The following is a 16,253-nucleotide window of genomic DNA, read 5'->3' as shown; positions in this document are numbered from 1 at the left end:
GCTGCATTATTGAAGCGCAGCACTGTGCAGACGCTACACAAGGCGATCAATAGTAGGCTGGAGCATATAAGCATCTTGTACTTCAACATTTCTTCACCTTTTATTCTCGTGCACTTGAGGCAGTGAATGTTGTTAAAGCCCAACATTGTTGTGGTCATTATTAAAAGGATTAAAGTCCCGTCACTTCTCCGTGTTGGTGCGGCAGAGGGAGGGGGAGAGATCATCACGACATCATCAACACAGGCTGCTCTCTGCTGCAACACACTAATGGACTTTCTGCTGCTGGTGCCACGCAGAGCTAAACTTTGATCACACAACAGGCTTTGTTCTGTGTTCAAAGCAGGCGCTGATGGGGGGGGGGGGGGGGGGTTTGGGTTTAGAACCGGCTCATCTCGACGTTACACCAAAACCAGCATCTGGACCTTTTGTACCAACACTTGTTCAGGTTTCAGGCCGCTTGTGTTCCATCCATTACAAAGGTTTCATCAGTCAAAGAGAAAAGAAAACAACTCATTCATACGGGTTCTAATATGAGATGGGATGACCTGCAGTGGGCCAGCCCCCCCTGAAGGTCTGCGGGGGCTAAGGCAGTGACACCCGTAAGTAAAACATTAGTGAACTAAATACAAGGAGACAGGAAGAAAGAAACTATAATTCTCTTTATTGTTACTAACTTATTACCAGTTATTTACCCACTTCTAGAGGTTCTCCTCTCCTCACACACACACCTGCACGTTCCTCTGGTCAGATTCAACACATGTCATACCTCCTCACACCTTTGTCCTAATTATCTACCTGTTACCTGAAACTAAAGGTTTGCATCTCTCCAAAGGGCAAGTTGTAAAGAATAATGAGAACAGTTTTCTTCCATCTCGCACATGTGCAGCAGCGATCACACACACAAGTATCATCACTGGGTGGAGGAAGAGGATGTGGGCAAGATTAAACACGACAATAACTTTAGTCTTTGATATTTAATAACCGTAAATACATTTAACTATTTGTTAAACATTACACACGGGAGCCCTGTGCACGCTGCGGCAACATGTGGAGGATCTGAGGCTTCAGCTCGTCATCGTCGCTGCTCAGGTTTAGAGAACACACACTTTGGATTGACGTCGACGTGTACGACGTCACAGAAAGGAAAGGAAGCGAGGCGGTGCGAGTTCAGCCGAGTTTATTCTTATTTCACATTTAAAAGATTCTCATGGCAGCACATGTTTCTACCTATACCTGCGAGACGACCTGTCCCGCAGACAAATCTCATGATCCATGGAATGAAACAAAAAAAATGGAAACCTAAAATAAAATGTCATCATAAGACCATCAGAAGTAAATCAGGCATAAAAACCCACATGAGGGTAAGACGGTGGAAGAAAAAGATGAAAAAGCAGCATTTTAAAACTTGGGGGGGGGGGGGGGGGTTCTTCTGATACGACAGAAGTGTGGTCATGTGCTTCTTGTGACAGCGCAGGCACATTACAGTCAAAGACTTCACCTTCAGATTAATCTCCATCAGCGTTACAGGAGCTCCGACTAACAGCGCCCCCGGTCCTTAGAGTTCACCAAACATGGTGGAGTCATGAAGAGACGGAGAGACGGCGGCAGGAGACGCACAACCTTCAAACCAGACTGGAGTTGTGTTGTTGTTGTTGTGTTGTTGTGTAGCCTGTAGGTGGAAACATCCTGCTCGTCAGTGAGTTGTCTTCTTACTACAGACGGAGCTTTGTTTCTGTGCACTCAACACACACACAGTGTGTACTGTATGTAGTGTGTGCTGCGCTGTGTACACACAAATAGAAGCGTGTGTGGACATCTCCCTCATCCCCTTACCGTCTCTCCCTCCCTCCCCTGTGGCTTGGAGGGATTGTTGCGTCTCCACAGAGCCGGCTGTGTTGGGAATATAAATACCGACACGTTTCCGAGAAGGCTTCCAGAGTCTGCAGAAAAGATGTGGAGTAAAAGCGTCGCCCACAATCACAGCATGTAAGGCCTTACCCTCTCTACATGTGATCAGCAGGGTGGTCTTCATTTCTCACTCCTTTATCTCGTCAGCTGCTCTCGTCTGTCCAGGAGAAAGAGCTAAAAACATTCAAAATTAAACCCCCCCCCCCCCCCCCATCTGTTGTAAACAAAACCCCTTTCTGCGCCGTCGTCGTAGAGAGCGTCATCGTCTGCATCCTCGTCTGCATCCTCCGCAGATGTTCCACTTAGTTCAGTTTGGAGGCTGTTACCATGAGAGCACATGGGCCTCGGTGCCTTCCCATCTGTGCGTGGTCACTGGTACTGGAGGTAGTTCTTGAGCGTCTGCGGCAGTGGGAGTGTGTCGATGTGATGGATGCGCTCTCTGCCCAGAGCCAGTCGAGCTACTCGTCTGCACAGGTCCATGAGGGGGAGGGGCTCCGCTGTGAGGAGAGAGGAGAGACACGGTTAGGGTCCAAACAGTGCGTGCAAGAGTCCACGTGTGACAACATTTGTTGGTGCGCGAGCTTAAACCTGTTGGATGTTACGCAACACAGCTTAACCATCATTTGTCGTTATGACACATTCGGCCAAATTAAAAAAAGGACTCCTACATCAGCAACTTGTGCCAACGGCGTCACGGCGCTAAATCCAACTTGTACTGCTTTAGAAATAAGGAATGAGCTGAACAGGTGTATCCAGTTGACATTTTCTACTCGCCGCCATTGTTGCTGCGATCACAAAGTGCGAGAGCGACACCATCACCGTGTTAAATAAAGAGATGACAGTCAATACTAACAGCAGCGCTTCACTGTTAATGATAGAAATGTGACTAGCACAGCATGAAAACACATCTGCTAATTATAATAAACAAACAGCCTTAAAGAGAAAGTTCCATCGTGTCAGATATCAGAGCGTTTCGAATGTGATCGTACACAAAGACAAAGTAAGAGCTTCTGTTTGTCGAGAGCGTCTAAAGTGGAGCAGTGGCAGACTCTCAAACTCACTGAACACGTACATGCATTCACGCTGTAGGCCATCGCAAAATCTCAGTCCCTCGTGTACACACACACACACACACACACACCTGTTTATGTCAGACAGAGACAGACTCTTAATGGCTGTCCCTTTACGGATGTCAAGCTGCTCCACCTGAAAGCACCATCTGGTAGGAATGAATTCCTGCTGTTCAGAGTCCACTTACACACCGTGTGAAGGACATGACCAGGGACACTTACAACACACACACACACACACTTTGACAGGGCAGGGATTGAAAGTAAAAGTTTGTCTCAGTTTCTATGAACTAGCCCGACCTGCATCATTAACGACTGCTCGCATAAATATTCAAAAGACTTCCATCACACGCTCGCAGCCTTGATGCCAGATTTACTGATGGAGCTTTGGTACTGGGCAAAGACCCTGAAACTGCTGTGTCAACAGTCTGCAGGCTAATGCGGTATGCTTTTCTCATGTTGATGCCGTCTATATTTTGCTACAGCAGGTGAAAGGGCTGCTTAAAAACACACACACCTTACATTATATACACAGGAGAGCAAACAAGCCTCCTCTGTGACTGATTTGAGCTGTTTCCCTCCACAGTCTATTAAAAGTGCACCACGTTACCACAACCTGAGGCCCCTCGACTAGTGTGAGGCGTGTTTGTGGAAGCACACAGAGCCCGTCAAGACCGAGGCTAGACAACAATCCTAATTAAAATCAGCACGGAACTCTTAATGTTAGAATCAATGAGAAACCTTCTAATCGTCACTCTTCCCCGGGCGATTCTTTGCAACCGACAGTGAATTCTTGCAGGAACCTCACTGAATCCCTCTGCTGCAGTCCGGTAATAATGAACTCCAGCAGTGACGAGCAGCTGACGGGGTGTAAAGACATGGAGCACAGCCATCTTTGTGGAATCGACGGTCATGTGCTTAATGGAAAAGCTTTGTGAGAGCGCCTCGGGGACGAGTGGCTGAGTGCGGACGTATTTGTAGCTACATAAACAAATCAGAGAGGCGTGTTGAGAGAACTGAATACAGAGGATGTGCAGCGACGTGTGCAACGAGACTTTACCGCTGATAATTCTCCCCAGCAGGTAGTGAAGCCCTCCCTCCCCCCCCCTCCCAACATCTTATTACCCTGTGTCTACAAAAGGCCACGCTTCAGCCCATCCGCTTACAAGATTAGGAACCAAGACTCGTGCAACCGGTAGTACAATCACGTCTCCATTCATCCGGCAGCTTGTGACCGAGTGAACTCTGCTCACAGATAAAGGAGATGATGCCCCCCCCACCCCCCCACAGAGAAGGATTTACTTTCCATTGGGCCAAACGGCATCTATCAATCAGTCTTACCAGCCCCCGCATATAGGTAGTTTCCATAGTAACCAGCAGTGTGAGATGTCAGAGTACTGCCTGTATCGCTCACATGTTGAACCAAATGATGTCGTTATAAAAGTATAATAAACACAATCCATGGTGAGAGGAGCCGCCTGCAGGTTAGTGCTCCACGCCATCAGCCCTGAGACCAACTCGTGAAACTAAAGGATTAAAAGCTTTGAGGGTTTGATTCAGTCGGCGTGCAGTTAACACACCCGTGCTAATTTAGATTTAATGAAACAAACCGGAGTGACAGCTTTAAGACGAGTCGTGGATTCACGGCGACGTGGATTTCCAAAAGCGACAAAGTATTTTGAAAAGCAACTTTAAAGTGTTGAAAATGTGAACGGTGCAATAGTGTTTGTGCAGTGGTACGACTCTCCGGAGGGAGGTGACGACATGATGATGCTACAAACCAGTCGCTCCCTGCTGACATGAGCTGGTCTCCATGGTAAGGGTTGCCCGGGGTGACAAGTGGTCCCGTCACAGCGGTGCACACTTCCATAACTCGCAAAACTGACGGTGGTTGCAGTTGTGAAGTGTTTTTCTGTTGCACAGAGCTGCGCAGTAGGAAGTATTATTACAGATACCTTTTTAATATGAAATGCTTTGTTGTGCAACAGCTTTGAATGAACTGGATCAGAACTGTGTCTGAGTTCATGTAGAGCTCCAACACCTAACCTGACATTTATAATGTTTACATTATAGGATTCTCTCAGGTCAATATAACGCTGAACCTCGAAACCAAAGTGTGTGTGTGTGTGTGTGTGTGTGTGTGTGTGTGTGTGTGTGTGTTAAAGCAGCCTGCATGTTATCTTTCACATACGAAAACCCTGAATGACAGTTAATAATTAATCCTTGCAGTTAAGCAGGTGAACAGCTTTATCTTCCCTGCTCCCTTCAAATCAGCGGTGTATCCGTCTCTGCACTCTCCCTTTCCTCTCACGCACTCCAGTCTATAGCCAGAGACTACTTTCTGACAGATTCATGGCACACTAAAGAGGAGATGGAGTGTGGGAAAGTGTGGTTAAGGACGACTGAGCGCCTGATGCACCGCTGGACTACAGAGGCCCGCCGGCTGGCAGGCGCACACATCTACCTCGCACTTAATTGAGAGGAAGGGGACGTCAGTTAGTCTGCCCTCACCGAGATGAGATGGCCGAGATGCAGCCGGTGATAGTTCCCCTTAGTTTCCTCTACTCTCTCGCCTGCAGCCCGACACATTTGTGTGCACAGCATATCCATCAGCTCACCATGAGAGACGACACGACCCAGTTATGTCCTACTTCCAAATAAGGTCCATCACGTTTGTTCCGATTCAGTTTATTTACCGCTCTTCCTCCTGCACTGCCTTCATTATGAGAGATGTACCTCGGTACCAGACGAGGGTGCAAACTCCCCGTCGTGTTTATCTAATAGATTAACATTATCCGTCCTAGTTTTAAGACGGCAGGTGTTGGAGTCTAACGGTTCACACACATCTCGCAGACTGGTCAACGGGGAGAACAGAGAGGGAGGAATATATTTAGGGGACAGACAGAACAACATCAACGATGTATGAGACAAGAAAAATAAAATTGGAGCAGAACAGAGAGGTGAGCAGCGGGGAGGATGACATGGAGCAAACCGTTGCTCTATATGCGATTGGAAACGCAGGTGTCCAAATTGAACGGTCCACTCCGAGCGGAAACACATTGCTCACTGGAATAGTGATTCTTCCACTGACGAGATCCGACTTCCTATTAGCGAGCGAGTTCCAGGCAGAACCCTGAACTGCCGTCAATTTAGCTAATGCTCCTCCTGCTGCTCAGGAAACGGAGGCCAAGCAGACGTGATGGATGGAGGAGCGCCGGAATACTCGCAGGCATTAATAGTTTCCAAATCCTCGCCTGCAGTTCATACCTCGCTCTTTATTAGATTGTAAGAACACTTAACTTAATTCAACTTTACATAAATACCCTGAATAAAAGAGGACCAGTCTACACATTGCTGACAAGGGTGTGTGTGTGTTGTGGTTTCAGAACCATTACACTGCTCAACAACCAAGGGTACACACACACACACACACACACACACACTAAGCTACTTCTTTCCCTACTCGTTTCCGTTTGTATTTTATGGAGTACTTTTGGAACATAAAGTAAAACCCTTTGTTTTCACAGAAATCTCAACAATACATCAGGCTTTATTCAGTTATTAACTATTTATGGTGAGCTGCCTGAATTTTTAATCACCAGTGTTTCAAAACCAAATCTGTCCAGAGAAGTTCGGCAGGGATGAAATTGTGACAGGAAGCTAGATGCATCAGCAGCGCTGTGTAGACAACAGACTCAGAGAATATAAACAGACAGCTGAGTCCAGACGGAGACTCTGAGGACGCTCTGATAGCAGGTTCATACAGCGTCAGGCAAGATGGATCTAAGACTTTAATGCCACGTGGAATTAAATGCAAGACCAACATAACTGCATCGGGGAGAACCTCACAGGCTTGAAACCACATTCATGATCAGCAGGAATGAGAAGAAGTCCAAAGTGCCTGCTGGGAGGAGTCTCTACAAACCTCGTGGATGTCAATCGTGTAAGTGCAGATGGTGGTTTCTACTCTGCTGCCTACATTTTAAAATAAGAGGGTACCGTTACTCGAGATAACTTCATCTAAAGCTGACATGTTCACAAGAGAACGGGGAGAGAAGAGTAGCGAGGAAGAAGCCCGTTCTGTCCTCACTGCTGCATCCTTTAAAAAACATGTTGCTGTTGAAACTTAAATGAATGACCTTTGCCTCCTCTTCTCAGTGAATCTAAATACACATTACTCATCATTTAACCTCATTAGAGTGAAATCTGCTTCCTGTTTTACAACATCTCCCACACACACACACACACACACACACACACACACTTTGAGACTGATTTCATTCCTCTTCGCTCACCAGCTGTATGTAAAGTTTGCCAGATATTTATTCATCCACGCATTTGGCATGAAGATTGAAACTATAGAGAGACTGCTGCTCGGGTTATTACTGCGCTTTTAAAAAAGGTTTCCCATCTTAGTTTGTCCTGATGGCTCCACGAGGGTAAAACAAGTTTTTATATTGACCTGATCAGAGAAGATTCAAAAACTTAACAGGCTCTTTCAGCGTCTACATGTGTGAAACACAAACTGGCCAGACATGATTTTCTGGACAGTATAAAAGTCCATATGACACATTTTTCATATTTTCTAGCTGAATAAGCCTGCACTTGGACTCCAGATCACTTTTTAAGCCCGTTTTAAAGACTTGAGAAATCCAGACATGCGTCTAAATCAAGCAAACTCACTTCTCCACACATGAACAGTGCCCTGGAGTGCCATTAAAGTGTAGTCTTAGTGACGGATGCAGAATAAATATCACCCACTGCATCATGTTAAAACAACACTGCCTGAAGCAGCCTTCTAGTGAAGCAACGTACAAATTCAATCTTAATTCGTGCAAAAGGCCAAACTCAAGTCAGAGCTTACATCAGAACTGCAGAGCGGCAGAGAGAAGACATTTCTGTAGTGCAAGTCCTGAGCCAACAAACTAGTGAGCAAGCTGCTCAACAATTAACCGATGCACCAAAAAGTCTGCTTGACCGTTTCTACAGCAACTTGCCACCACAACTGGGCGTGTAAACAGGGAACGGACGGATTAGTGCTGAAAGGGATGAGGATGGGGAGAAAAGGAAGACAGTAGAAAGGAGAGGGGGAGGGAGGATGATGAAACACAATGAGAGTCGGCGTCAAACAGGGTCCATTTGCAAAAAGGAGGGCTAGCATGTGCCGTAGAGCAGGGGTGGGGAACCTCCGGCCTCTGGGCCGTATAGGGCCAGTGAGACCATTTGATCCAGCCCTCGAGGGAATTCATAAACACACGCAAAAAAAATCCACTAGAAAAAATAATAATAATAATCTAGACAGCAATAAACGGGCGATTGACTGTTTTTCCTGGCCACGGTTGGGGTCCTTGAACACAACACGAGTGGTACGTGTCATCACGTGGTCACGTCATGTCAAAACACTTCAATATTAAACGAGACGGTCGTTGACATCAGTGAACGCAGCGTGGTGATTGTAACAAAGAGAAAGCTGGATGCGGAATGTCGCACTTTCCAGGAGAAATGGACGAACGATTATTTGTGGAAGTTAAAGGCCAGTGAGCCTAGTTTGTGCGGACGCGCTTGCGGTGATGAAAAATAATCTCGAGCGTCATTACAGCATGAAACATGCCGAACTGCACGAGCTGACAGGACGAGTGTTTGGATAAAGTTAACGCTCTTCGGTGGAGTTCGGCCCAACAAGCAGCTCTCTGCAGAGCGGAACATAACAACATGGACAGATAGAGAGGTAGACCCCCACACCAAGAACACACTGTTGCACCACTGCTGTGCAGTTATCACTGCCATGATGCAATACTCACTTTATTTATATCAACCTTGGTACTTATATATGTTTTATTCTATTTAATTATTGTGTACTGCCTTTTTACTTCATATGTTCTTTTGCAGTGACGAGATAAATGTCCCCGTTGTGGGACTAATAAAGGAGTTCTGATAAAACAGAAAGATACAGGATACAAAAGTTGCTTTTTGCACAGCATGAAAGAAAGGTGAAATGAACGGGCTGCGAAAAAGGTTCCCCACCCCTGCCGTAGAGTGTGAAAGGCTTCCTGTTCTCTGGTCTCATTCACTTGTAAATGAGTTTGGATCAGCTTGTTGCCATGAGGCTGGCCAGGCCATGTTGTTGTCATGAGGCTTGATGTCGTGGAAAGAAAAAGATAGCTTCCCAGGAATAGAAGGAGTAGGGGTGCAAGATCCAGTAACCCCCATTGTTTGTTTGTTTTTTAACTTTAGCAAGTCTGAGTTATGAAAACAGATAAAAATCACGTCTCAGTCAGGTTGTTTTCAGGAGTCAGTGGGAGAGAGGGCCAAAGAACTAAAGTGTTCACTGAGATGCAGGATGAGAAAACTGCATTAATGCAGAGTATTAAGGGACAATACAGACAAGAGAGGAAAGGATACTTATCTCTTCTCGCTTCCCAGGGAATGGAAGATGGAGAATAAAAGAGTTTAAGCAGGAGGGAGAGGGGGGGGGGGGTGAATACACTACAAGATAAGTGAAAGACCAAGAACCCAGAAAGAAGTGACTCTTCTCCGAGTTGCTATAGGGGGATGCACAAAAGCAAGATCTGGGAATAGGAGGCGCCGCAATCTCCAAGCATACATATTAATGCTGCCATTCTTCTCCACAGTACAAGGTGTGGATGTGCCTGATATCACACACACACATCATTCAGAACACAACCTCTGTGATCACTCCGCTTCAAAACTCAGCCGACCTCATGTACAGCGTACAAGGCAGCCATGATGTTTGAGTAAAGAGAACATGACCATTGTGGGGATTGATGTACCAACAGTCTATTATCTTTGATGTCTGTAGTTTATAACCAAAACAAACAAACAAGTTATTGATGCAAGTTCAGGCTCATAAGTGAGCACCATTAGCTGTTTCTATTAGCAAACTCTATTTAGCCATCTCCGAGCTTCATTAGTCTGGCATGCATGCACTTCTTAGGCATCAACTATATGAGAATCACCTTCAATGCAAGAGGATAACAAGGTATGGGACACCTTTCTCCATAAAGTAGCTGAGTACAGTCTTTTTGTAAAGCGGACTAAGTCATAACCCAGCAAGGTTTTGTTATTTGTAACAGTTTTCACTGGAGGCAACCAGTTCTATCTCTGGCATGTAGGAGACAGAAAGGCTACACGTAGCTCTGAGCAATTATCACATCAAATTCAATGGAGCGTAACCAGAGTCTTTTTATTATTATTCCACACATTCTTCCTCCTTTTCAGAACCTGCTGCCTAAATTACCCACAATGCAACTCACACAGGCAGTTTGGTGAGAGATTTCGGTGAACTCAGATTTCTTGACATTACTTGAGGCAGTTTATCGTACTTCACACAACTCCCTCTGGAGACACAAAAGGCTTTTTACAGCCGTCTTCACATATGCAGTATTACTCTCCAAGACCTGTAAACAGACTTTAATATGTAAAATCGGTGGCGTTCCACTATTAAGCAAACAAATCCAAACACAATGAGGTCGGGCTGCACTATACATCGTTCCAGAATCACCATTGTGATGCGCCCACGCGCAATCGTCACATCAACGTACGTGCAACCACTGGATACTTGCACCGTTTTTATTTCCCGTGACTAATCTGGTGTTTCCCATTAAAACCTAGTCTAGGCAGGCCTGCTAGTTTCATAATGAATGTATATACACTACACTTCTCAACGGGTGGGGTCCGCATCTGCCGGGGAAATTAAACTCAACGGGACAGAGATGGCTCCCACCCTGAGCGCGACAGCAGACCTCGTCCAAACCCCGCTGAGTCCCGGGGCTGTAGACTTAATGCTCACTGCTCCTCTCGACCCCCGATGTGACTGTTAATCGAGGGTCTGCGGCGATGTCAGCAACCCACCCGACCTGTCTTAAAAACACTGAGCCCATTCTGTCAACCATGCTTTGTGGGGGCAACCGTTTTGCCCTCATCATCTACATAACCTACAACCAATGTGTTTGATTACATCGCGCAGCCCTACAATGAGCTAGATGCATTTAAGCAGCAGGGAACTGAAGAGAGGATGTTAATCCTCAGCCAGCCAACAAGTCATTTCATTCAGTGTTAATACATCAACTGTTGCCATTTTAAACTTATGAAAGGACATTTCAATGTTTATTAATTGCACATGCCTCCTAAATACTGGTGCTTCAAGAGCATACGTTTCAATCCAGCAAGATATTAGACTGGAACATTTGATGAAACCACAGGCGACGATCATGATCTTCCAAATGCATAACATATTTTGTACTGAACCATATTTTCAATAAGCATGAGTATGGGCCATTCTACATCAGATACACACACACACATACCCCCACACATACACACACACCCCCCCCCCAACGTTTCCCACCATGCAAGGCCAGACGCTGAGCTCAGAGGCACACTGGGACATCTTCCAGAATTCCTCCTCTACTGGCTGCCGTCCGCCTGCCTGCACACATACACACACATGGCTCGCAGCCACGGACATGGTGTCCGTGCCTCGCTGCCGGCAACGCCTCCAGCCCGCTTTGGTCCAACACACAGGCTATAGCAGGAGGGGACGACTAAGGGCTATTACACAATCTGAGGGGCAGACTAATTGAGAGGATTCTTCTAGTGTGAACGATGACATTTAACCGGGAAAAGGCCGCAGGGCAGAAAGAAACAGAAAAACACGCACGCAGGCTGTACATGTCTAGGTGCCAAGAATAGATGTAAGTATTTGGAAATTAGCCACATCAGTTCTCCTTCAGGACATAGTTCTTTTTAAACATTCTTTTCCCCATAACATTTAAAGGCACATTAAGTATGACCGACTCCTTCAGAGGGTTAGGAGTTTAGAGAAGGCCGTCAAAGTGAACTTTGTCATGGAACCACACACACACGGCCATCGCCCATAACTGAAGACTTTCTCTGGTCCTACACTGGATCATGTGTCTGGACTCTGATGTTTGTCTAGCACAACACTCACCCTGGGCCTGCACAGCTTTGACGAGTAGATCTAAATATAAGCCTATCTGGAGACTGGTCCATAAACAAAACCTCGAGAACAACACACATCTTCCCCTCCAAATTACTGCAGTGACTTAAATATTCTTCCTACTTGGAAGATGATTGGCTAAATATGACGCTATGAGTTATTGGAATTTGATGTAATACACGTCATGACAGTTATGTGTGCATGTTTACTAACAAAGATGTTCATTCTGACATTTAACAGCCATATTAACCACACGAATACAAAATCCCTGTTCAGCAGCCTGTCAAATATTATACGGCCACTGAATGTGTGTGTGTGTGTGTGTGTGTGTGTGTGTCACTTACGATCTAGTCCATTGACGTAGCGAATAGATACTTCACAGTGCCCCCACACAGCACTGACGATAGGATACAGTCTCTTGCCTTTGAGTCCTCTAAAAGCTACTCCCAGATACTGTCCGTCTACCATGAAGCTCAGTGTTCCTTCGTCCATATCAAGTATAACTGTCAGAGAGTCTGGAAGCACAAATGACTCATCTGGCTCCAAGAAACAGGGATACGTGGGGGCCAACGTAGAAGCGGGGCGGTTCTTTCCATCATGGTAGAGTCTGTTCCGACCCAAGTCCCAGCCCCAGGACTCAGAGTCCGAGCCCACCAGGGCCGTGTAGCCCACAGAGTGTAAAGATGCTTCAGCAGAGGCCACGCCGACGACAGCGTGGGTTCCTCTCTGTCTGGACGGCCAGTGAATCCTCCACACATGGAGGCCCCGGGTGTAGCCCACCATCCCACGTATACAGTCCGTACTCTGTGCCACTGGATGTCGGTGAAACGTCAGCTTGTCGTCCTCCTTTACAAAGACATTCAGTGACCGGTCGTCAGGGTTCCAGGCGTGACGAAGCTGAGCCTCAGAGCTGGCCGCAGGCATGTCCAGCAGTAAATCCAGCCTGGGGGGCCGACAGAAATCTGGGCCGCGCAGTTCGCGGCGTACTGGCCGATATGAGGGCTCCCCACGTACATCCACTGACTTGATGCTGCCAGAGATCTTCTGGCCCATGGCTGTCCAAGGAAAGAAGGGGCAGAGGGAAGGGAAATGGATGGACCAAGGGTTAATGAGGGGGCCGAGGGTCCCGACGTTACCTCATGGGCGCATTGGCAACACAGTGGGTCCTGGGTGGAAAGGTGCTATTGGACACAAGCCGTCTTCAACCAGGGGGAACCACACTCCTGAAACGCACACAATGAAAACATTAAGCATCTAATGTACAGTCGTAATAACGAAGCAGACGGGACACAAACATCTGCATTTTGAATTTTGTTCAGTGTGCACAATATTAATGTGACTATTACAGCCCGACACCTTCTCATTAGTATACAGTCAAATGACCATACTTTGTTGTTTTTCCTGTAATACAAAAGGGAACACACTCGTACCATGAACGTCTGTTCAAACAACTTTGTTTTATCTGACAAGAAGCAATTTAGCCAAACAAAACATTTCATTATGGACTGTTGGTTGGACAAAACAAGACATTTGAAAATGTCAACACTGACTCTGTGAAAACTGATGACCATTAACCGTTATCTGATATGGACTGAACGATTAATCAATCTTATTAAGGAAACACTTCGCAATCAAAGTGTTCGTTAGCTGCAGCCCTACTCTTGGTAAACAAACAACTTATGTATGCACATCCAACACAGAGGCTGGCATCAACAGTGCTGGCTTCCAGCCCGAGCTGCGGAGAGGAGGGGAAATGACAGGGAAGGAGAAATGAAGGATGAACTTCTCTTCACTTCTCGCATTCCTGTAGAAAATCATTTCCCGTCTCAGTTACCCGTCTGAAGTGTGGACAAACACACGTTTCGGTTTCTCCGAGTGCGAATGCATCGGTTTTTCCGTTACCTTGACAGTAGTTTGAAAACTATGCACAAACATAGCGATAGAGCTGCCTCTTCACTGCACATTGACACAAACTGAAAGGATTAGACCTACCGACTGGGACTGGGCTGCATGTTGATGTATTTTTAAACGAGACACAAGATGAGACAATACCATTTATATCAATGTATTTCAATGTTGAGTTGCATAACCAGTTTCCTTCTTTGAAGCTGTGCCAATGTTTGCATCTCTCCTCTCACACTCTCCCTCTGCATGCAAACCCGGCCCCAACTGCTCTTTTTGGCTGGACCGCTGCAAAGCGGGGGTCTATAAACACCAAAGTTTGGCCGTTGCTCTTCTGTAAAGGAATAGACCCATCAGTGTTTCCACTGGTAACGCCTTTGCCTCCACGATCAATTAGCTGATCCAATTCCTCGTTAAACTGGTGGCTGAAAGTACACTGCTGCACAAGCCATCAACAAAGAGGGTGTACCTGCTGATGTTTTTGCTGCGTTTACATTTGTACAGCCGTGTATTTTGTTAAGCAGTTGAGGTTAAGTTAGGTGATGTTGAAAACTGAAGCATTCTCAGAGAGTCTTTACATTTAATATAGGCTATTTGTTTTATATCATTTTATCCTTTTTATTTATTATAGGCCGTTTTATATAAGTTTTACATTTAATATAGGCTATTTGTTTTATATCATTTTATCCTTTTTAATTATTTATTGGCCATTTAAAATATATTTTTTATTTACATGTTTTGCAGCTGTATATTTCTAAAGAGGGAAGGACACCCTGCATTTTAGTCCGTTTCTAAAATACTTGTGTTTTAGAACCAACATGATTTGTGGTCCATATCGCCCAGCCCTCCAGCCAACACCAACCTCAGTATTTACTCAAATGTGGTCTTCTACATGGACCAACCCCCGGCTCCGTTTCCAGTTGCAGACGTACCAACTCCCCCCTATTACACAACCATTCACACCTTAATGCAACTTACATTGAACACAAGTATTTGGAGTTAGGTGCCTTTTAAGAAATACAAATGATATGAGAAACCCTCCAATAAATAAATCCCAACACATGAACAGAAGTTGTGTGTAAACTTCCTCAGAATATCATCAGGCAGTTTGCACTCTTCTTAGCTAAGCCCTTCTTCACCAAGCAAACACATGGGACACATTCCATGTCTTTATAAGTAAATGAAATATGTACAATGAAATGTAAAAGCCCTAAGCTACTTCCAAACATTTCCCCGTTTGCCCAAGTTAAGAGAAGCTGTTCCAAATGTGCTGTACCAACACTCTCCTATATTCACTCCCTCGCAGGTTTTCCTCCCTCCCCTCTAGTTTCTCAGGAAAGGACTCCACATGGCTTCCAGAGAAAGTACAGAACAGTAACTGGTAGTGACCCACCAGGGGAGGCTTTAATCACCTAACACACATGCAGGTGTGTGTACAGTAGGATACACTGGAATGGATGAAAACAAGAAAATATTTAAACTTTAAATGCAACTTGTTTCATGTGTTGCCTTTTACTTTGACATCTTGAAACAACTTCAAATTGTTAACTTTCTGCAACCATATCCAGAGCTCAGTCTGCACAACGTGAGAGGATGTCGCCTGCATTTCAAAAAACAGCAGAGCGTTAAATTATTGAAATCTCATCTGCCATATTTCCTTAACTGACAAAAAAGGCATGCATTTATTACTTGCCTCTGACAAAACAAGGCATCTCTGTTCACACATCATAGTTTTATGTTTCTAGTGTCTGTTTGAATGTCACAAAGTTAATACGTTATGAATTATGGAGCTGAAAAGATACGCAAGACTAAGAAAGAAAATGTAGCGACCAACACCGTGATAAATGGGCAACCGCTTTGATAAAACACTGACGACTCAATACACACACACAAACACCAGGGCTCTACGTTTCTATATTAATACATTCATATGATTCATTATCCCTCAATCATAAGACCCGTCCAGGGTATGGACACCATGTCTTCCCTGATGATGTTACATTGTGAACAACAAATGTGTAGAAATCAGCAGGAGAGCTAGTTAACGTTAGCCGTTAGCAGCTAGCTAACAGTTCCATAGAGTTGAATTCTGATGTTCACGCTCTTTTCAGAGATTCATTAGTTTCGGGCGAAGGGAACTTTGAATGGTATGATGATGGGATCAAATGTAGTCTTCTACAAAATCTAGTTTTTGGAGAGAAACTTGAATAAATAGTTATTTGAAGAGATGTTTTCACAGCATTATAAAAATAGACATTTACACTTAATATTAATTCAAACGTGTATTTTAAAGTAGATAGGATGGTTTTTACCAAATTGACCAATTAATCTCCAATATATACCGAGACATACACAGATGAAATTCAGCCACAGCAGACAAGCCTGGATCGCAC

General features: G+C 45.2%; 1 protein-coding gene across 2 annotated transcripts in view; it reads right to left on the bottom strand.

The window, feature by feature from the left end:
* Positions 1–1,160: 1,160 nt before the first annotated feature.
* The window catches only part of LOC115018039 (SPRY domain-containing SOCS box protein 4-like), a 32,456-nt gene continuing 17,363 nt past the window's right edge, over positions 1,161–16,253 (bottom strand). For both annotated transcript variants that reach the window (XM_029446840.1, XM_029446841.1), the window contains exons 2-3: positions 12,303–13,181; positions 1,161–2,405 (exon numbers count right to left, since the gene is read on the bottom strand). In XM_029446840.1, the coding sequence (XP_029302700.1) occupies positions 2,278–2,405; positions 12,303–13,011 (837 nt within the window). In that variant the 5' untranslated portion in view covers positions 13,012–13,181 and the 3' untranslated portion in view covers positions 1,161–2,277. The remainder of the gene's footprint in view (positions 2,406–12,302; positions 13,182–16,253) is intronic.

This window comes from Cottoperca gobio, chromosome 13, assembly GCF_900634415.1.
Source record: "Cottoperca gobio chromosome 13, fCotGob3.1, whole genome shotgun sequence".
NCBI lineage: Eukaryota > Metazoa > Chordata > Actinopteri > Perciformes > Bovichtidae > Cottoperca > Cottoperca gobio.
This window is presented reverse-complemented; position numbering and strand designations above follow the sequence as displayed.